Below are 23,485 nucleotides of genomic sequence, written 5' to 3'. Positions count from 1 at the left end.
GTTTAAATTACAAATTATTTTTTACGGTATAAAAAATTATTCAAATACACCCCTAACATGCCAAGAATTTATTATTTGAAAATGTAATTTTTAAAAGTACAAAACAAAAATTGTAATTTAACCTTCAAGATAGTGTGTTTTAAAAAACGCATTGATTTGAAGACACTTTTATTTATTTATTTATTTTTATATCGTATTTTTTAAAATAATGAACTTCCAAATTATATATTTAATGCGATTTTGTTTAAAATTGTATTTTTTATTTGTAAAATTTGATTTTTTATTTTTATTTATAGAGTTTTTGAACACGATATAAATGTAAAAGAATAAAGAGATATGTCATTTGCACAATTCTTACACAATTTTTACTTAACAATGCTGATGTGTCTAGTATTTTTTTTAAAAAAAAAATAATAATAAGAGATATGTTAACTGCATAACAATGCTGATCTGTCCAGCATTTTTTTTTTATTTTTTTAAAAATAAATAATGGACACATCAATATTGTTGTATAAAAATTGTACAAATAACGTATCTTAAAAAATAAAAATATTGAACACATAAATATTATTATATAATTATTGTGCAAAATTGTTGCAGCTGCCCTTTCTCAAGGGAGAAAAACCTTTTAACAATATCAAATTCATGAAGTTGGGGGGGGGGGAGATCAAAGAAGGGACATAAAGGCTGATTTTATTTTATTTTTTTCTCCTTTTTTATGTTTCAATTAATACGAGAAAATGGTGGAATAGTGTTTCCTGTTGCGTAGACAAAAATCAAAAAATTATACAAAGCCACAAAGATTCCTTCTCCAAAAGTTGACTAATTTCAGTAGGTAAAACTTATATATCACACAAATATTTTAATTTAATTTCATCATGTTGATGTAACATAGAATAGTATGTATTTTTTGGATAAATCATAAATCCTTGTAAAAAGATAAAAAAAAAAAAAATAATAATAATATTCAATGATTACTAAAGATTTGAGATTATACTTTTATTTCATTCTAAATTAAGATTTAAGATTTGAGATTATACTTATTCTAAATTAAGACCACCATCAACTTTTTCATCAAATAAATAAAAAAATAATTATTAAAATTCAATTTATAACCTTAAGATAAAAATCTTTGTTTGTTTCAAATAATATTCGGAATGATATTCTACTTTTTTTAAAAATAAATTATATTTATTCAATTTTTTTAAAAAAATTTCAAATTTTATCTCACAAAGTCAAACGTCATAATTCGCACAGTGAATTCAAATAATATTCGGATTCAACACCCAAACCGACCAGAAGTAGTGAAACTGGGAGACTCACTCATCGTTGTGGGAAACGAATCTTCTTCGGTTCAACAAAACTGGAGAGTGTCCAATTAGTTATAAATGTATGAACATTTTTATCTTTTCACCATTTTTTTTTTACAACAATGACCATACACTCTTAATACCATAGTTGTGTGGGGGTGTATCGACTAACTAGGAATTGGCTGTCTACCACTCCCTAGCAAAGGAAGTGGCTCGCGGCTTGCCCCTAGTATAAGGGGGGACTTGCAAGCGCCACAATTAGAGGCGGTAGCTCAACCTCATCGGTCAGAAAGCAATTGTGAGACATTCTTTTTGTCCCAATTCAACCATTTTTTTTTTTGGTCTTTTAATTTTTTTTAAAAAATTTTTTAATACGAAGAGCATAGTTGTATGTTTACAATCATTTATATTATTGATTTGAAGAAAAGCTCATGGGGTATTGAAACTTTTAAATCTTAACTCTATTAAATTAACCAAAAAGTATAGTTAGATCCCCACTTGATTTCCTTTTATTATCCATATACATAGATCTACCCCTTTTCAAAAAAAAAAGAAAAAAGAAAAAGAATATGCCCCTCTTGTTTGTCCTCAACCACCCACAAACTTTGTTCATCATGAAGACATGAAGGATGATGATTGATATTATATTCATAAATAATAATAATAATAATAATAATTCGTATTATAAAATTGAGATTAGGTTAAGAATTGTGAAGAGGAACAAGAACAATCAGTAGAAAGAAGAGATTCCTACCTAATTAAGGTTGTTTTGCTGGGATGGTACTGCTGAGCCGACACCCATAAAAAAATTCAAACCATGTGCTTCGATTCAACAACTCCCTTAAATTAATTCATGCAGTCAATTTTTATGGTTTTTTTTTCCTATTGGACCCCCCTCCCCCCCTAAAAAAAATATTTTTAGAAGTCATTTGATGTAAGAAATGACATAAATTCATTATAATTTTTTTTAAAATGGTAGAGAATTCTAATAAGAAAAGTAGCTTGGTTGAATCAACTCCAATGTTACTGGATTAATTATCTCAAAAGACTAAGCAGATAGAAAATAATATATTTAATTATTTAATTAATATCTTAATTTTATTTTTTTACGTAGAAATAGAATATGATCGGCGAAATGAAGATGAGCTGTTTATTGGTTAGGATTTAATATTATTGTATTTAATGGTGTATATGGTGTTACGTGATAAATATATTGAAATGTCATTTAAAATATTTAAATGGTGTGGCATCATTTTGCACCGCTAGATGTAACAACATTATTAAATCATGACTATGAAATGGACCATCTCAAAGTGAAATGGAGAGGATTCTTGTCCAAACTATAGAGTCCATGTTGGAAGTCAATATTTATATTCTAATACCATGTTAAAATACTAATTATTCTAAAAGTTTAAAGTGAAAAGAAAATGTTAATTTAATTATAATATTTATTCTAACTAAAGGATTAAATTAATAACTTTTAAGAATTTATTTATTTTTTTGGAATAGGTAGTGATTTAGCACAGTATCAAAACAAATATCTTGAACTTCATCATTGTTTCCATCATTACCTTTTATTTTAATTAATTTTTTACCTATTAAGCCTCGGTTATTAAAAAGTAATTTAAACTCATGTATAATAAAAATATTAATTAAATTATTAAATTAACCATTTTTTCCGTATAAATTTGTAAAATAAATAATTATTTAACAATTTAACTGTGATTTTTATATAGGTAAGTAGGTTATGCTTTCCCGTGACAAAAGAACAGGTCACTTATTAAATTATTTATTAAATTATCATGTGACTTGTATTCGATTTGCCAACTGACCTTGTATTCAATCTGTTGTACAAGTGAGAAGCAAAATTTTAATAGTTGTAGCATCACAGGAACATTCAGCTGAAGCCAAAAAGGTCTTTTTTCTTTTTTCTTTTTTTTAATTTTTTAATTTTTGATTTTTTTTTTAAAAATTAAATTAAACTTATTTTTTAAAATGACATTTATCCTTTTTTTTTTTTTTTTTTTTTTTTTGGGCATGTTGACCCATATCCGGTCCATTAATCAATCGACTCCCGAATGGTTGCACGATATCACGTCGGATCCCTTCTTTTGGCACGTCAGTAATTGTCCTTATAATCCCTACAGGAGGTGATCGTCTATAAGAGTCACAAGACCTACAAAATATAGCAATAAGAGAATCTCCAATGAGAATGTGCCACGTAGTGGCGGTTATGGCAAATATGTTATAATAGGCAGTAAATACTAGGTAACACTACAAAAAATTGGATATTTTGAGCTGTTTTGAAAATGCCTTTGACATTTAGCGTTTGGACTGTAGATTAGAGTTGTTTTATTGTTCAAACGACTCCAATTAAATTTATTTATTTATTTTATTTTTTTCATGTAAAACTACTCTAATTTGTTGGAGTCGGTTTTATTTTATTCCCTTTCACGCTACCTTTGCTTTATTTTCTTAAGCATCGAAGCTAGTCTCTGTCGGCCTATTTTGCTAAATTATTTAATCCTTGTAACTTGGTCAATTGTTATAATATTTGTGATTACTATTTTACCCATTCGTGAACTTCACTTTGTTCTTGTCTCTCCGAGGATATTGGCTCTGAAAATAGTTGAAAATTGCCATTTGATGGCCCTGGAAGCACCATATTGGAGTAAACAATTTTCAGAAAACAAAAAATAAAAGAAAAAAGAAAAAACAATTGAAACGTATTTTTCACTCATAAACAAAGAAGAAAACTAATTAATTGACGACAGAGGTTTTGAAGAGATGATAAATTATTATCTCTAATTAAATCCCTTTTGAATATTAGATAAAAATAAAATTTGTTATTATTTAATGTTGTATGGCAAATTTGTTATTATTTCATTAAAAAATTAAACGAGATAATATCACGTACAACGTTAAATACAATAAAATTAAAGCATTGGCCGTAAAATAATTTATCTCAATTTTACTTGAAATAGAGAGAAGATCCCAGGACTATTTGGATTCAAATTTATTAGTAAAAGATATATTTAATTAAGAATGTGTTTACTTCCACGATTTCATAGGCCAAACACATAAAAATACATGATTTGAAAGGTTAAACTGCGATCTTACCAAATGTTTAGTTGTATTTTTAAAAATGACATTTTTTTAATTACTTTTTTTTTTTTCTTTTTCAAGCTGCATGTTTTAAAATTGTTAAATTAAATGAACACTTTCATCTAACTAATTAGATTATGAGGATGTGAGAGGCTATGACGCGTGACTTAATAGGGTTGACAATTTTTTACACGACTCGCGAACCTAATACAACATTAAGGGTTATGGTTTGACATAAATGGATTCAGGTCATAAACAGTAATAAATACAAGTCGAAAACGAGTTAAACATGTCGCTTTCGGGTCTATACAGGTCAAGCAGATTATTTTATGAGTAATGATGTTTAGTAAATTATTATACAACTGTCATATAATTAAAATAATGCAACCATGAAAATCAAACTGATTTTAATTATCATATCATCTTAATTATATAGTAATTATACAATAATCTTGATTTTTAATGTAGGAGTTTTATATTCGTCATATTTAATTAAAAAATACTCAATTTTTTTTTTTTTTTTTTAATTTTATTTTATATAGCAATAAAGGTTGTGGGCAAGGGTAGAAAACCAAGGAAATGGTAGGCGTAGGGCCGTAGGTGCTTATTCCAAATGGGCAAAAGGTACCTTTTGGGAAAACACACCATTGACGAGTACACTCTTCGATATCCTCCTCCTCATCATCATCATCGTAAAACATGTTCCTTTGTTTCTTTTACGATGGGTAGCATCTTCGATTTTCCAATGCACAAAAACCTTTTGCTTTTTTCATCAAAGGGACAGCCTTTTTACTTTTTAGCCTTAGGATACCCACCAAAAGATAAAAAGGTCAAAAATATAACTAAAGTTGATTCATCTTTTCATGTTATATTACTCCATTTAGTAGGGGTAAAAATATGAAAGCAAACCCTAAAAGGGTGGTTTAGTTGGTTAGGGTATGGGAATTTGGGATAATTAAGCTTTTCTCCCATTTAACTCCATATTCGAATCCCTCTTAGTGCTACTTCCCTCTTGGGCTAGCTACCTAGGTCGTGTGAGGGAAGGTCTTTGCATGCTTCTGACCATCTGCCGATGATTTAAGGCCCAATGTCTAAAGTGACGTCGGACATTAGGTTAGAGATTAGTCATTGGTTTCCTGGCAAGACAGTCACTGCGTTTGGAAGGTTTGACTACCACCTTAGTGGAATAGTCGTTCAGCGAACGAGGTACATTACAGCTTATAAGAGGCCGAGGAATACCCTAATCAAAAAAAAAAAAAAAAAATGGACGCGCAATTTTTTGTTAGGTAACCAAATTTGCATTATGCGGTTATTATCTGTATTTGCATAATAACCGCATATTAGGTAATAAGCATTTTAAGCTTATAAATTGGAATTTCTTGCTCTAATAAATACAAAAAGACATTATCTATAATTAAACACTATTATTCAGATTACACTTACTAATCATTTTGCCATGAAATTTTCATCTCATACATTATTTAGCTTCATGCATCATCCATTTATAATTGGTAAAAGAAAAAAAAAATATTGAAAAACCGTTATTTGCATATGTGGTAACACCACAACAATGTCGTTTTAGTGAATTTAATTATATATATATATAAAGAATATGCTAATGCAGTTAATAACAACATCCACATACTTGAAACCACTATCCGCATCCGCATATGCAAATAGTAGATAGCGGATAATGAATGCGGACGGTTATTATCCGTCCATATTTTCATCCCTAGCTATTAGTAGACTATAATATGATTGTTATACAATCTTAATAATGTGGTAATAAAAATCAGATTTTGAATCAACAATAACTTGTAGAAAAGAAAAATCGAGAGCTGATTTTTATTGCCACCTCATTCTATTTATATAGCAATAATATAACAGTTTATTAAATAACATTTCTCCTAACATAATCCCTAATATTCATTTGTGAAGGAAAATACAAAACCTGAAAGAAATTATTGTTGTCTTTTATTTTTTCTTCTCAAAATAAAAATATTAACAAGCATAAAAACACAAAAATAATTTTTACTTTTATTTCTTCTTAGAACAGTTTTTTTTTTTTTTTAAATCTAAAAAAAACATTAATTAAGCATGCTCTTTTTTTTAAGTGTTTTTTTCTTTGAAAACACTGAAAAGTTTATTAACTAATTTTCTTTTGTGAACCCCAATAGACAATACTTTTCAATGTAAACCTCACTGAAAATACTTTTTTATTTTTTAAAAAAAAAACTCTATGTTAAAATATATATATATATATTTCAGAAACTTTACCCAACATAGCACCAAATCTCCGAATTAGGATTCTCTCAAATTATTTGTCTGAATTTGAGAGATTCAGGCGAGTGATTGCGAGAGACCACTTATAAAACTCATCTGACCAGATAAGTGGTTGGACAACCAAATTTTTATTTGTTCAAGTAGGTCCCATAAGTAGTCTTTCATAATTACCTGTCCGAATTATCTCAAATTCGAACAAATAATTTGAGAGCATCATAATCCCAAATCTACTGCACATGCCTAGAAGACAAGCACCAATTATCACCATAATCACCTTATCCTAACAAAATTTAATAGGGTCTTCCACATCATGATTGTTGCAAGTAGGGGTGTGCATGGGGCGGGGCGGTGCGGGTTTCCGCCTTTTTTGGCCCCGCCCCGCACCTTTGCGGGTTGGAAATTTCCAACCCGCAAACCGCACTTGATAAATACTAACCGTGCGGGGCGGATCACTGCGGGGCGGGTTCGTGTGGGGCGGGGATTGCGGGTATTGCGGGGCGGGGCGGGTATTTTAAGTGGCATTTACATAATTTTGATTTTATTTTGTAAAAAATAAAAATTCAAAAAAAATACTGGTTTTTTAAATAAAAAATTAAATTCATATTTCCATTTAAGAACATTTTTCATGGAATTAGCATTTTAAACTAAAAGCCCTATTAATTATAAGATAAAATTCTAAGAAACATGATTTCTATTTTTTCCGATCAACAAAGCATAATTGAATAAATGTAAAGAATAAAAAGTTATAATATTTCACTATTTCATGTAATCAATTTTCTTGTCTTTTCCAAAAGTAATGAAAAGATTATTTCAAATAACAATACAATAAAAATGTGTACACTTTAACATCCCATGAAATTGAACCATAAAAATTGTATTTCTCACATAATGAAATTGAACCATAGAGCTAGTTTTTTTTTTTTTTTTTCTTCCCCTTTGTGCGGTGCGGGGTGGGGCGGGGCGGGGACCCGCGTTTTTTAAAAGGCTAAACCCGCAACCCGCCCCGCCCCGCATAAATTTCTCAAATTAAGATCCTAACCCGCAAAAAAATTCGAAAACCCGGTCCTCTGCGGGGCGGGGTGGGGCGGGTGCTGCGGGGCGGGGCGGGGATTGCGGGTTTTGCACACCCCTAGTTGCAAGTAGATAAAATCTAAAGCTAATTGAGAGTTAGGATATACCAATTGTGTTGATACAATTAATTGTACCGTTATACCTCTATGATGATTTGTTTGAAAGAATAAATCAATAATTAATAATGATAAGGTTTTTTGTCGCTTCAATTATCTCCACATGAAGAGCAACACAACAACTAGAATCCCATACTTTGTGTTTGTCATTACGTGCATCATTGGAGTTCTAGTCGTTGCTCTGCTTCCTACAAAGGAGGCACTTCCAAAAATCTATACTTTCACTCTTTCAAAGGGATTGAGATGTGGTATATTCCATTTTTTATTCGGTAGTTTTTTTTTTTTTTTTTAAATAAAAAACTAATTCCATTCTTAATATTTTTAATTTTGAGTAATATTTTCTTTCATATCCACTATAAGAAATGATTATTGTACATCTCTCGTACAATTTTTATTAATGATTTGATACCCTACACTAACGAAATGAGATAATAACAAGACAAAAGTGTGATTTGTAATATTATTTGTATATATTTCGGTCTAAAAATTAGACTTAACTCGTATGAATATAAAAAGTCATGGGCTAGTCCTCATGAACTCCCTGATTTCGTCTTGGAACGGAGACCAAATTAAAACTTCTTCTAAAAATTTGGTATTCAAATGATGTATCACAATCTCATGAGATGATGACACATTTCTCAAAATAATAAATTACATGAGATTGTGGCACATCATTTGAGGACCAAATTTTGGAGAAAATTTGGATTGGGTAGCATTTCTCGTTATACTATAATTTCAGGCACAAAAAATTTATGGTCGTCCATTTTTAACGTCAATTAACGTATGTGCATTGAAGGTGGGAATAAGATCCTCTCCATTTTAAATTGAAGATCAAGATTTGAAGTTGGTGCATCTAACGGTGTATATAAAGTTAATGTTGGCATGTTTTTCAAAATTTAAAATAATGTGAAATCATATACACTATTAAATATATTAACTTTAAATCATGATCATAAAATGGATAACATCTATTTCATTTGAAATGGAGAGGTCGATATCTGATCTCATAAAGCAAAGGCGGGTCACTAATGGGGGTCCAATTGGGCTGGACTTAGCCCAAAGTGTCTTAACAATCTGTATATATATAGACGTCGTTTTGCTTTTGTTTACTTTGCTGTGTCATCATAGAATATAGTGGTTGATATGTGCGTCATAGTGGTGCACTTGTGTTGAGGTATACCACCGCCGGACCACTATCGGAGGTTGCTGGTCTTTTTTACTGTTGCTTATTTTTTGTATGAGCTGAACGTCGGAAAATATTGTACTTTGAAACAAACAGAAGAATCCCTTAAAATTCTTCATCCAAGAGAAAATGAAAGAAGGCACAATGCCATGGTATTCTTTCAGCAAAAATCCAATGTTAGAGACCCATATTCCTGTAGACGAGCAGTCAATGAATTTAACGCAACATAAATAAGGTTGGCTTCAGGATGGGTCATATCACGCGTAATAAAAGTATGCACACCATTCTTGAGCTCAATCCAGCTACATCCTGGTGTCTTTCTCACATTTTGTTGCCTCATTGCATGTCTAATCTCTAATACCTCTTCATATCGACCGATTACTCCATATATATTTGACATCAATACATAATTTCCACAGTGCTCTGACTCAAGTTTAAATATCTGTCTTACAACAATGTCAGCAAGGTCAGCATTACCATGGAGTCGACATGCCGCTAACAAAGCCCTCCACACCACAGGATTGGCCTCAATAGGCATTGTTCGTGCCAATTTATAAGCCTCCTCGAGCTGCCCGGCTCGACCAAGCATGTCAATCACACAGGTATAATGCTCAATAGCCGGATCCACACCATATTTTGATTTCATCAGTGTCAAGAACTCGCGCCCTTGTTTCACGAAGCCTGCATGGCTGCAGGCAGACAATACCCCAATGAATGTGACCACATCAGGCTTCGTTTGTGCCTCACACATACGTGAAAACACATCGAATGCCTCATTACCATAACCTTGCAAGCCATAACCCATGATCATGATGTTCCATGATGCTACATCCTTATTGCTCATCTTATAGAAAACTGACTGAGCATCTCTCACGCTCCCACATTTTGCATACATGTCCATAACAGCATTGTTCATTAGCAGATCATCAGTGTATTTATTATTGCCTTTCTTTCCCAACCCATTGACTATCATATACCCATGAATCTGTCTTCCATGCATTAATGCAGCCAGATTAGAGCAAGCAGGAAGGACTGCCGTGACAGTGACCAAATCAGGCCGAACTCCAGAACCTAACATCTTATCAAAAAGTCTCAGAGCACCATCATAATCACCACTTTGTCCATAAACAGCAATAATCGAGTTCCACGAAAATATATCTTTCTCATCCATCATCTCAAAAATTTCCAGAGCATGTCCAATACACCTGCATTTCCCATACATATCAATCAATGCATTGGAAACTGCAACACCAGAGACATACCCCATTCTCATTGCAAATCCATGAATCGCTCTCCCATGGTTAAGCTCCTCCATGAAAGCTAAAACCGACAACACACCAGTAACCGTAAATCTATTAGGGACAATCCCTTCTTCACCCATTCTCCTAAAAATCCCTAAAGCCTCATCAAACCTCCCAGTTTGTGAATAACCATTAACCATTGCATTCCAAAGCACAACATCCCTAATCGGCAATCCCTCGAACACCTCCTGTGCCTCTTCCATCAACCCAAATTTCAAACAAGTATGAACCAAAGCACTTCCAACAAACACATCCAACTCCAACCCAAGTTTAAAAAGTAAACCATGAATCTTCCTAACCTCCAAAACCTCCACAACATCGCAACAAGCTTTGATCACACATGGAAAAGTAAACTTGTCCGGCATAACACCCGCCCACCTCATACGCTTATAAAACTCAAACCCATCTCCGGCAAGCCCATTTAAAACAAACCCAGAAATGATTGCATTATAGGCAAACACATTACAGTCACGAGCATAGTGATTGAAGACCAGAACAGCATCTTCCATTCGGTTGCACTTGGAGTACATGTTGATCAGGCTGGTGATGGATAGAGGGGAGTTGAGGAAGCCACTTGTGAACATGTAGGAGTGGAGTTGCCTGCCTTTGGTGAGATTCTTGCGGTGGGCACAGTCTTGTAGAGACGCAATGCAGGTGGTCAAGCCACAGTGAGACTCGGACGGTTTGAGTTGGACCGTCAACGATGAGAAGTGCAGCACCAAGCAAGAGACTTTCTGGACTAGCTTTCTGGTTGAACGTGGTCCTTCTACCTTGCTCCATGTCCATACGTCTCTCCTGAGCTGCATAACCCAAACGAACTGGATTCAAACAACTTCTGTTTCTTCACTTCATCAACATCATCACCAACAAATACCATCATCCGGCTTAGAAATTCCCTTACTTTTCTGTTTTAAAGCTACGTCGTTTGGATCCCAACAAATACTACTCTTTTATAGCTTGCTGACTAACGTGGCTACATTTTGTAAATTAAAATGTCTAAATTGCTCGAGTAATTTTATTTAGTAAATTCATTTATAATTGTCATATAAATGGATGATGTGACTAGCTATAGGATTATCACTTAGTTTTCTTTTATTTTCTTTATAATTTTTAATGACCCAAGAGCTAATTTTTATTGTCACGTTATCCAGTTATATGTCAGTTATACACGAATTTATTAAATAACATTACTCAAATTCTTATGTAAATAATTATCTCTTTTTTTTTTTTGTTTTTTTTTTTTCTTTTTAAGTCAAAGGGTCTCTATACTTTTGCCCAGAAATAATGTTAGGCGTATAATTCTTTTACAACGTATTAACATGCGTTTTTATGTAATTGAAGTCACATCAACCATTAAAAAAATATTTAACACCTTGCAATTATATGTTGATATGTGTCAGCAAGTTTTAAGACTGTTATACATCAGTTATTTAGCAATTTTTTTATTTTTTTTATCCAAAGTGTATCTCAAATAAAAAAAATTACTAAACATCATTGTTGCTAGGGGTTTCCCCCCCAAAAAAAAAAAAATTAAAATTAAAATTTTTTTACCCCTAATTTTTTTTTAATATTTTTAGTTTTGACCCCTCAAATTATTTTTTTTCAATTTGGCCCCTCCAAATCCTAAACCCTAGCTCAGCCCCGACTGTGGTAGCCTTTAAACAAAAAATATGAAGAAAAAAAATGTAATAGCCCATAGGAAGGCAATTTGGACATTTGAAGTTTAAAAAATGGCACGTGCCAGTCACATAAGCTACTTCTTGTTTATTTTAACAGCAAAATTTAGAGTGTGCTTTTTTTATTTTTTCTTTTCTTTTTTAATTAATTAATTTTTTATTTCTATGTGATAAAAATGTGAAAAAGTAATTTCAAACATTTAACTCTCATCACACGTTTATCGTATTGTCCTTATGTGAATTTTTATTTTTCTTTTTAATAAAAATTGATTTAAAGGTCGATAGGCATTGCCATATCAGTTCAGTGTAATAGAATTTGAGTATGTAGCATTTTGCTCAAGGTGAAAATAGTTGTGAGTGTTTTATAATTTTTTTTTTATTAATTCTTTAAAAAAGAGAAAAAAGAAGAAGAAAGAAAATAAAGAGTGTTAACAAAGAAAGACGACCGAAAAAAGGGTGATAATTTAGCAATTTCAAACTTTTAGAGCTACAAAATGATGAATAACTAAGAGTACTGCCCTCCAAATGCTTATTTTTATTTTTCAAAGAATATATAGGAAACAACGTGGAAGTTGTTGGTAAGAATCCTCTAAATGGAATGGTTGTTGCATGAATTAAATATGCTGATGAAACTTCATTTTAAGAATTGTCCCACCATGTGCTATGGAGTATTGGTGTTTCAACATTGCATGGGTGACTACTTCAGGGTTGTAGAAGTATTTTTGGTGTATTAACATGGTTAAGGTGGGTTGTGGGATGAAGATTTTACTGTCTCACATATCCCAGATAAACGAGCCTCGCATCCCTCCTAGGGTAGGTATGCCCTAGTAGAATCTTTACTATTTATAAAAAGGTTCACCAAGCTTCTCGCATACTTTATCTCATCCTTCCATCCAATTAATAAGATTGAGATATTCTTCGTCTTCTATTGGTGGAGAAGCGATAGGGCTTTAGATATCTTCATTACGACGAAGTGCTCTTGGGGTCATCAACTATAAGTTCCATTATGTTCTTGCATTATCTTTTTTTATGCGCGCACTCAACTTACATATATAGTTAACTAACTCTAGATGTGTGATTGCGCAACTAAATCCTAAGAAAAAACTGCTACATGTGATGCCTTGTGTAATAATACAAGTATATCTACTTCACTTTGTTTAATTTATAGTAGCACTTTGGAAGCCTGCTTTGTGAATTGAGTCATGGCATTGGAGAAAAGATGTTTATTAGTCATGTTTGTCCTAATAAGACCCTCTCTCCTTATTTTTCTTTTGAACAATTTTCCTCTAAGTTGAGTTTAGAAAAAAAATTAGGGCTTAGCATATGATTCATATAATTTCAAAAAAAAAATATATGTCTGACATTTGTAGGCCATTAGCTAGTTTTATCTTCGGTTGAAAAACCAGCCACAGACCTCTCGCTGTCAAAGGTGAGCGGGTATATCACTTGCCAACATAGACCGGTGGTTTATTAATGATAATTTCAATTGACTATGAGTCTTCCATTTGCACAATAGAAGCTTTCATTTTGATATCGAACCCACCCTTGAATAAACACCGGATACACGACCCCGACCCCGACCCCATCTGCTAGAACCGTGCATCGGGAAATCCATAGAAACTCCTAGTGGGGAATCAAACCCAGGATGTCTGAGTCTACAGCTCATCCCAAGCCCGCCCTTTGACTACTAGGCTGCACCATGACGGGTACTCATGGACTCATCACTATAAGCAAAAATGCTACGAGAGAACTGACATGGCCCCATCACCAACAAAGAATGAAGCAAAAAGTAAGAAGCAAAAAAAATCATTCTTGGCCTCAAAATATCAACCAACAGAAAGAACAGTTCCCTCAGGGAGCCAATCATTACTGTACTGTATGTACAGAGAATAGCCTAACAAATGAATTGGGGATTCGTGTGAGAACATAGTAGTGCCTACAATCATTTTGGATAACTAGAAATGCTAGTCATTGCTACAACTGAAAGAAAATAGAACCAATATACACAATCCCCTTTCTCAGTCTGTTCTTCCCTAAAGTTAAAGCTAGAAAATCTAATTCAAGCTAATCAATGGCTTAATCTCTAAAACTCTAAACAGGAGAAAGATTAAAATAATGGGTACATGCTGAGAAATCAAATGTGCCATCGAAAGTGGGAAACAAAGTATCAGAGTCTTGCACATTACTAACAATTATATTAGACCATTGTTATGATACAAAAGAGTCCACTAAGCAATTTTTACCTTGCATCAAACCTTCGACCCCAGACAAATCACCTTCACAATCTTTAGTCACCACTGCATAAAAATAAAAACATAATGTAATTCAAGTGCCCTGAGAAGCCATAATGACTATAATAATATACACATCGATCACTCCTAAGTTTGTTCTACCATCTAGAGAAGATTACAATTGCAGCTAAAAGCAGAAGATACAAGGAAATTTTTTTTTGATAAGTTTTTTTCTTTTTTCTTTTTTGATAAGAGAAGATTCAAGGAAATATGATGTAATTAAATCCCAAGTAGTCTGCACCCCATTGAAGAAAACCAACAACAATAATAACAAAATGATGCACGGCCACCAAATAAAAAGAAAACCAGGAAAATTACAATCTAATTTTATTTTTTTAAAAAAAAAAACTTCAAGACAAAATGAGGACCAATGGATTTGTGAGAAAATAAGCCAAAATAGTCCAACTGGTTAGGAGCGATTAATGTATTTAAAAAAAGGAACATTGTGACTTTGCAAAACCTCGAGGAGGTCAGTATAACTTTCTCAAGGAAAAATATTAGACAAGATCTCACATAAACAGATACATATTTAACTAGTTATTAAACAAACGAGGGACTGCAACGACAATACTTTGGAGTCTAGGCTATATTCTAAATGGTAACTGGAGGTTATCAGCAGACAAGAGATGCTACTAGAGCTAGCTGCAACAGAGAAGGCTAGGGAGTAAGCCCAATCCAAAGAAAATTTGAGTATTGGGAATTTGGGATTGTGTAGATGTGTTTAGACCTTAAGGAGGGCAAATAGCTAATTACCATCAATGAAACATGAAGTTGAGGTGTACTCTATACTGTCAGGAAATGAGGTATATAATTGTGAAGTATGCCGCTAAATAAAGATTGATCTGAAGAAATATCAAGTACTATGGCAGGGCATTTACCTCGAGCAATTTGATAATGTTAAGCACTAGACCCCTCCAAAATCTCTAATAACAACCATTTGATAACAAGAACTCAAGTATTGTACGCCACCTTTTCAGCCGGCTACTTTTATCGCACCCATTTCATCAATTTTTGAGCTCTTATGCTGCAACAAATTAGTGGTAATACAGAAAGATCAAGTATAGATGAAGAAAAAATGGGAAAGCTTATGCAATTCATATGAGAAACAATGAGTTAGGATTGAACACAAAACAAAATCATCAAAATTGCTAATGCTTCTTGTTTATGTATTACCTTACTTTTTTTGTGTCGGTGAATGTCATTTAGATCTTCATCTCCATCATGCTTCCTTTTCTGAAAATATACCAAGTAAGAGACTGATGCACTAGAATGCGTTGAAAATTTTAATTACAAGGGTCAATTACAGCTATCCATCCTAACTTTGGGGTTAATTGCACTGCTCCGGCACCCACAAATTTTTGCAATCACCCCCCTAATTCAAGAATTTACAATGTCCACCTCATCATTTGAATTAGTATCAAAATTTAAAGATTAGTAATAGGTGGGGTACACTGATCTACCAAAAATATTATTAATGTCCACTCCATCCCACCCCATTAATTTGTCAATTTTGATATTGCTTAGAAGGTACCGTGGGTGTTGCAAATTAATATCAAATGATCAAAATTAAAAAATTTAGAGACATTGCTAAGGATCCCATAGTTTAGTAAGGATAGTTGCAATTAAAATTAATATACAGAATTTTATATATATATAGCATGACAAATTAAATTTATTACAAACCAAAGGGTTATCCTTAAACTGGATGGACAATAGCTGCCTATACCTCACCACAGCAGATTGCTTAATTTCCATGTTTCAAGAAGAAAATGCCATTTGAAAGTTAAAGCAAACTCATCGACTATATTTACCATGTAAAAAGGGCAACGATAATGTTATCCAGGATTTTCACAAAATTCCCATTTTTTTCTCAAAGCTTCCCAAGTGCTCCAGAAGACAAAGTAGTTATAAGAGAGTTTGCCAACCTTTTCATGGTGTTTCTTTGAGGGATCAGCACTAGAATCATGATGCCCGCTTCTATCCTTCTTTTTCTCCTTGTCTTTATCTTTACTTCGGTCTTTATGACGGTGCTTGTGCTTTTTATGCTCTCTATCCTTATCCTTATCCTTATCTCTGTCTTTGTGCTTTTTATGCTTCCTCTCCTTGTCCTTGGACTCACTTTTTGATTTCCCTACAACTGTAGGGATACCCTTCTCCGCCTAAAGAGAGTAAAACAAATAAGAGCATTAGAGAGAAAGAGAGAAGTAACCCGTCACATGACCATGTTACCTCTGGGAACCAATCCATACAACAGGGATTCTCATCCAAATAAAAGAACTATTGTAAAGCAACATAAACATTTCAAAGCACTGGATTTCTTACAAGGGGCAATTCAACGGGAGCACCTTCCCTTAATTGAAAGGATTCTTTTAGAATATCCAGGTCAAACGGCTGTATTCGTACATTAGTATCTCTGGAATAAGATGTGTTCTGAATAAGCTGATCCAATTGCATCCCTTCTCCTTTTCTGATTTCTGTGTCTCCAACAACATTGTGAAGATAATGTGTGTCTGAAATTGATAAAGGAAGTGATCTCTTGCAGAAAAAATCATGATGTGGCAACAACTTGTAGTGACTTATGAGATCTACAGCACCGGTCAGTTCCCTTGGTCCTAAAGTCAAATAGGACAGTCATCAACCAAAATAATTGGGGGGGGGGGGGGGGGGGGGGGGGTTAATCAAATGTTCCCCATAAGATAAGGAAATTAGGATGTATTAAAATTTAGAAGTCTGCTCAAAGGCAAGATACATACATCTTCAAAGCATGAGCAAATGGTTCAAACCAAGAATATGAAAACTTTCCAGCACTTTGTCATTCAAAACTTTTCCATCCATGTTAAAGAGAAGAAAGTAAATCCAACCATCCTGAACCATCCCAACTATTTACAGGATTCCCAGGCAGCACCAAGTTTTTATTTAGTATCTTCTGTTTAAATCCTCTTGCACTTTAAAAGCAAATGCACAAAAATATTTGGATATAATTTTCAAATAATATAACAATTCATCTAGAGTTTGCCATCCTATATACAAAAACATAATTTCCTTAACCAGAACACAAATAATAATATCAAGCACTGGGATACAGTATCCAATACATAATGATATCAGTCCACAACACTAACTGACATATCAGTTGCCCTCAGATTGGGAAGATTTTAATGAATTTTTACTTATCAAAAAAAAAAAAAGATTGGGAAGATTTTATATAGATAATGTATTGCTGTGTATCGTGGATACTGATGTAGCACAACCAGACTGATATTGTTCGTTGGAGAGTATCACACAGTGGGAAGTTTGAAAAAAGAAATAACATTACTTAGTTCTTAATAGCGGCAACTTATATGAGAAACCATTTAATACCTAACTTAAATGTATTTGTCTACCACTGGGCTCAATGTCACATAAGAGGTCTTGTGTAGGAAAATAATCACAACGTATCCACATTAGATGCTCCACCCACAGAACATTTTGGTAGTCTTGTAGGAAAAAAAATCGTTACATATCCACATTGAATACTTTTTTTTTTTGATAAGTAAGAATAGAATATCCACATTGAATACTCCACCTACAGAACATTTTGCTCTATACAAGACAACATTAACAAACTAGCAAATCCAGATTCAGCCAAACAAGTGCTCCAAGGAAAAATAGACACACAGAGATGCGCAGCGAAAGAAACATATTGTATAACTTTTTACCTCTTCCAAACTTCTTGCCTTCAGGATCCATGTGTCATTGTTTCAGAAAACAGTGTACCATTATCAACTGCAGTTTCCACCACCATAAAAATCAATAAAATCTCAATTCTAGAAAGTGAAGAAAGAACATACATAGGTCTCTACAACATTATAACAGAACTGAGCATATACATTAAATTGGTCTAAATTTCATGATAAGGGAACTCAAACAGCTAGCTTTATCATTTGTTAGACATGAGATTCTGTGTACATGCCCAAAGTCACTTATTACTTAAAGTACTACTAGACGTTCACCTGTCATATATGTATACAGAAATCAATACAGACATCACTTTTCATACTACTTTGTTAACAAACATGCTTGACAGTTTCTTAAAAATATCCATCGTTTCACATCATGCCATTAAATAATTTTCTAAACCAGCATAAAAGCAAGACCGGCACTTGCCTAGGTGCTTGGATGAGGTGGGCCAACTTCAACAGGGCACTCTACACCCACCTTCTGCACCAGAGTCAGCGCTGTGGTTCAGGCGATAGGTGCTAGAACAAGCACCTCATAAAAAAAAAATAGCTCTATTGTTAAAGGTACTAATTCAAGCAGTTATACCCTCCACTTAAACTTCTGCCATTCTTGCCCAGTTATAACCTAGTAACCTCCTTCCTAAAACAAAGGAAAAACAAATAAGGCCCACATATTTCAATAATATGTGCTCCCAGTCAAAAGATATTGTAATTCTCTGCATCACATGTGGGTTTCAATAATAACAATGTATACTACAAATCATAAGGTTCTCGATATTATTTTTTGTTCATTGCAATACAAAAGTTAGAGATTGAAGATCCCTCAGTGCAGAATGAGGATAATGGTGATAATGATGATAAATATTTATTTCATGTTCAAGTTCATGAGCTTATATTGTACTTCAAATTTCCAGCATATCAACTAGTTGGGATATTGGAGCAATGATTTACTTGGCAAGTACCTCTTAGCTGCCTAGCACCTTAGGCGATTATGGATATAGTCCCTTTGTACTCAAATTTCCTGTGTGTCAACTACTTCAGATATTGGACCAATGCTTTACTTGGGCAAGCACCTCTTAGCTGCCTAGCACCTTAGGCAATTATGGATCTAGTACCTTGAGGGCATCCATGACCATTGTCAATATTGATTTAAACATCCTAAAAGTTATGAAATTCCAATGCAATAGATTCTATTAATTTTCTCTCTGCTTCTTTTCTGTTATGATGAGCAAGTAAATATATTATTTTAATTCCATAAAACAAGGAAACCAAGTGAGTGATTCATTTCTCCCTGATATATTAATATCTAAACCTTGTTTGACTTTTCTTTTGGTGGACCTTTTTACTCTTTTTTTCTTGTGTGTGTGTGTGTGTGTGTGTGTTGGGGGGAAGGGGGATTTATTAAAATGGTCATCCACTTTAAACAATTAAGAAAGGAACATCCTGCAATTTTACAAAAACACAACAGAGAAAACACTTGGTGGCTTGTTGCTAGCACGGGTTTGAGAATCATAAGAGAACCTAGTGAAAAAGACGTAAAAGTCAATATTATAAGCCAATGAAGGGGAACCATCCCATGTTGGATACAACCCATCATAACCCTAACTTCTTCATGCTGAAAATAAGGGAGCTCGTTGATTAATTTAAACCTTTTGTGGTAGTGATATTTCCACCCATGTCAAGCTTGTGACATTTAAAAAAATTTGCTTCTATACAGGCTCCCATAGATTCAGTAATAAGTGACATTTTGATTTCCTCCTTTCATGAATCTAAGGCTTGGTTTCCAAATTATTCTAAGCAACCAAAAGAAATAACAAAAACTATAACCCAATTTCAACATGATGAGGTTTCTAACTCACTCTGATTGGCTAGTAACAACACAAGATTTGCATTGACATACACTGCTGTTCCATCAATTAATAACTTGTCTTATTTGGATTTCCAATTTTAGTGCTAATCTCCACAATTGCATGTCTTTTTTCATAAAATGCAGAGTTACAAAAATCGAAGCAAAACAAGGATAGGGCACCAGAAATACAGGACACCCTTCCGAAGGTTAAGGGTGGAAGGGAGCTTCTGAATTTGGAATGCTCCATTAACTATGATGCAAAGGGAGCATCATCTAGGCACAGAAAGGGCAAGGCTCATGCTTGTTAGCATTTGAGGGTTTTGGGCTTGTGAGAGCCCTTATGTATATTGCTTGTGTACTTATGGGCGCCTTACGCTTTGTCTATAAAGTTTTTCAATGCTTATCAAAACAAGGATAGAGCACCAAAAATGAGAATACAAGAACTCATTTAGGGATCAATGTCCATAATCAAGTGCCAAAGCCTTCCAAATGGTCAGGGCAGTCCCTAAATTCCACTCAAAGCATACCAAAAAACTATAATATCTAACTTTACAAAAAAAAAAAAAATGTCTGAGCTACAAAACTGCATCAATAGATAAATTTCCCGGTATTGCACACAAACTTAATCGAGCCTTCAAACTTCTCAAGTAGGCTCATATCAACCCCAAAATTGCAAAACCAGCTTCCATAAGCATCATTTAATACACCTTTTGTAAACGAGGGCTTTGCCTTTTTCTATCAATAAATTATTATTTATAAAAACAAATAAATAAAATAAAAAGCATAATCTAATACTAACAAACCCCAAGTACCATTAGTTTGGACAGCAAATGCAAATTAACCTATAAACAAACTCGGACATGGATACCCTTTTCAAGACTGGACACAAACTTTACTTAACCAAAGTTGCAGTTTAATGCATCCCAATATACAATCTGATTAACGTCATTTAGAGCGTATAATTGAATTTAATTAAACCCCCCAACAAGGTTTACAGTTTTCCAAATCATCACAAACCCATGAAAACCAACCTCATAATCAATGGTTCTATTATCAAACTAAACATTCGTTTCGTCAAAAGCAGCCCCAAAACAGTTCAACATACAATAACTCCAAAATCCCTTCCAAAAGGAAAACCCAAAAATTTCAAACTGGTGACTTTCAGCCCTACTAATTTCTTCACATCCCCTGAAACTTTCAGCCATTTTCACAAACAAATCTTCATGGGTTTCCCATATAAATCAAGCATACTCATAGCCCAAGTATTCAAAATCAAGAAACTAAAGAAAGCTAAAACTTTGACCTTGGTTTCCAATGGATGTACGGCCTTCAATTTTCCGTTGAGCTGGCCGGATAATATGGCCGGAACGAGGTTTCCGGTAGCTGGAACCGACGGCCGGCCACGAGAGTCGGACTTCCGGTCAAAGGAGTAGAGAGGTACACAGTGAGATCGGGTGAGGAAAAGATACCGAGAGAGAGAGAGAGCGAGAGAGAGAGAGAAAGAGAAACGAGAAGTAATTAATAAAAAGAAGAGGCCCCGTTTGGATCTCGCTAATTTTCAAAGCCCAAAAACCAGGATTGCTTTTTACACCCAAAATATCTCAAAACTTTTCATTTAATTTTTTTTTTTGTAAAAATACCAGTAAATAAGTTATGTCCAATTATTCCAATTTAATATTTTTCATACTTGAAGAATATTTAATTAATGGATTTATTTGATTTTTTTAATTTATTATTTATTTTGAAACTTGCGGAATATTGTTTATGGACAAAAAAATTATACTTGTTAATCTTTGCAATCAAATATTTTCTTCATGTTCTTTTTCTTTCAATTATTATTCTCCTCAAAGAGATTACTATGGTAAAATCCTAAGTATGACTTCGTATTTATCTTCCAATTGATCTTCTTTATCCTCTAATCTCAAGGATCAAATAATGTATTGGCAAAAAAAAAAACAATTATTATTATTATTATTTATATAGGTAAACACAATTCGAATGCTTTTTGTTGAATTATAATTCGCAAAATTTCATTAAATTTCTTTTATGCTCCGTTTGTTTCGGCGTAAAATGGTTTCCGTCGTAAAATATTTTCAAATAAGTCATTTTCAAAAAATATTTTCGACAGAAAACATTTTCTGGTATTTTGCAAGTATAGAAAATCACAAATATTTTTTATATTTTTATTCAATCATATTAACTTATAAAAATTAATTTTTATTCGCAACATAAAAATATTAATGTAAAATAATATTAAAAAAAAAAGACTAAAAAATTATGTTTAACTAAGATGTACACATTAACTAACAATAATTATATATTTTCAAATTTGGAGAGGCATAAATAATATCCAACAATAAATTTAAATTAGTGACAAAAGTTCGATCATAAATATTACCGTTCTGGCCAGATTCCAACCAAGTGGCCGGAATCTAGCACAGTACCGCCGGAATCCGGCAACGATGACCGGACGTCATCGGATTCTGACAAAAATTTTCAGATTCCGGTACCAACTGATGCCAGAATCTAGCTTGTTGGAATCCGGCGATGGTTGCCGAAACAAATGGAATATATTTGGATTACCCTGAAGTTAAGGATTTAATGAGAATTGTATTGCCTTTAATAAATATTAGACTACCTTGAATTCAGGGATTCATCTATAAGCTCTATAAATAGAGCATTTTGTATTGTAAACTCATCAAGCAATAAGAGCGTAATATAACATTTTGGGCTTTATCCTGTGAACATAAGTCAAAAATCAAACCACGTAAAACTCTTTATGTTCTTATTTTATTATTCCACTTTAATTTTCTTTATATTATATTTTATTTCATGGTATCAGAGCTATAGGCTAACGCCAATGTTTAATCCTAATATGATTTTTTTTTTCTTTTCTTTTCATTTGTTTTATTGTCTTATTCTTGATAGTCAATACTTTTTACAGATTTTCTTACCATAGATCTTACATAATTGTATTCTACTAAAAATAAATAAATAAAAGAAGAAGAAGAAAATCGAATTAAAAAAAAAATAAAAGAAAAGTGGAAACTAACAAAAAATAAAAGAGACCAAGTTGCCCACATTTAGGCCTTTTGTTGGCCTAGTTGTTTGGTCTTGTTGGTCCAATTGTTGACCGAAACCCATCTTTTAGTATTTGTGAAATTGTTCAAACCCAGATCTATTTCAACTCATAGTTGGCGATCTTATTTTGGCCCGTAGTTGGCCTATCTTCTTCTTCTTTCTTCTTCTTTTTTTTTTTTTTTTTTTTTTTTTTTTTTTTTTTTTTTTTTTTTTTTTTTTGCATTTGTGGTATTGTTTATAACCCATGCTCATTTTAGTTCATAATTGGTTTTTTGGCTCATAGTTAACTTATTGAAATTGAAGGCGCATCTCCAATCACGGTCGCCTACTGCCTCCGGTCATCGCCATCAACCATCATCGATCGTTGTCATCTCCAAAGGATAAGAACTTATTACAAACTCAAGCTTCCAGAATCCTTGCACCTTGTGTTTGAGAGGTGATGTTAGAATATATTTTGGTCACCCTAAAGTTAGGGATTTTATGAGAATTGTATTGTCTTT

At 33.1% G+C, this 23,485-nt stretch overlaps 2 protein-coding genes across 5 annotated transcripts; both read right to left on the bottom strand.

Moving 5' to 3' along the window:
• Positions 1-9,198: 9,198 nt before the first annotated feature.
• On the bottom strand, positions 9,199-11,268 carry LOC133880023 (pentatricopeptide repeat-containing protein At3g14730). Its single transcript, XM_062318880.1, has one exon. The coding sequence runs from the start codon at positions 11,173-11,175 to the stop codon at positions 9,229-9,231; it is 1,947 nt and encodes a 648-aa protein (XP_062174864.1). The 5' UTR covers positions 11,176-11,268; the 3' UTR covers positions 9,199-9,228.
• Positions 11,269-13,835: 2,567 nt separating this feature from the next.
• Positions 13,836-21,413, bottom strand: LOC133880249 (mediator of RNA polymerase II transcription subunit 19a). Of its 4 annotated transcripts, none has more exons than XM_062319163.1 (8): positions 21,208-21,412; positions 19,018-19,170; positions 18,035-18,101; positions 16,659-16,948; positions 16,262-16,495; positions 15,510-15,569; positions 15,215-15,360; positions 13,836-14,342 (listed from the first exon to the last, which is right to left on the bottom strand). In XM_062319163.1, the coding sequence occupies exons 3-7, from the start codon at positions 18,063-18,065 to the stop codon at positions 15,310-15,312; spliced, it is 666 nt and encodes a 221-aa protein (XP_062175147.1). In that variant the 5' UTR covers positions 18,066-18,101; positions 19,018-19,170; positions 21,208-21,412; the 3' UTR covers positions 13,836-14,342; positions 15,215-15,309. The 4 variants fall into 4 exon arrangements, with proteins under 4 accessions (XP_062175147.1, XP_062175146.1, XP_062175145.1 ...); XM_062319162.1 differs by lacking the exon at positions 19,018-19,170 and adding an exon at positions 18,483-18,695; XM_062319161.1 differs by lacking the exon at positions 19,018-19,170 and having other exon boundaries at positions 21,208-21,411.
• Positions 21,414-23,485: the final 2,072 nt, after the last annotated feature.

This window comes from Alnus glutinosa, chromosome 10 (genome assembly GCF_958979055.1).
Source record: "Alnus glutinosa chromosome 10, dhAlnGlut1.1, whole genome shotgun sequence".
In the NCBI taxonomy this organism is placed as follows: Eukaryota; Viridiplantae; Streptophyta; class Magnoliopsida; order Fagales; family Betulaceae; genus Alnus; species Alnus glutinosa.
The sequence above is the reverse complement of the archived record's forward strand: the minus strand, read 5'-3'. Positions and strand labels throughout refer to the sequence as shown.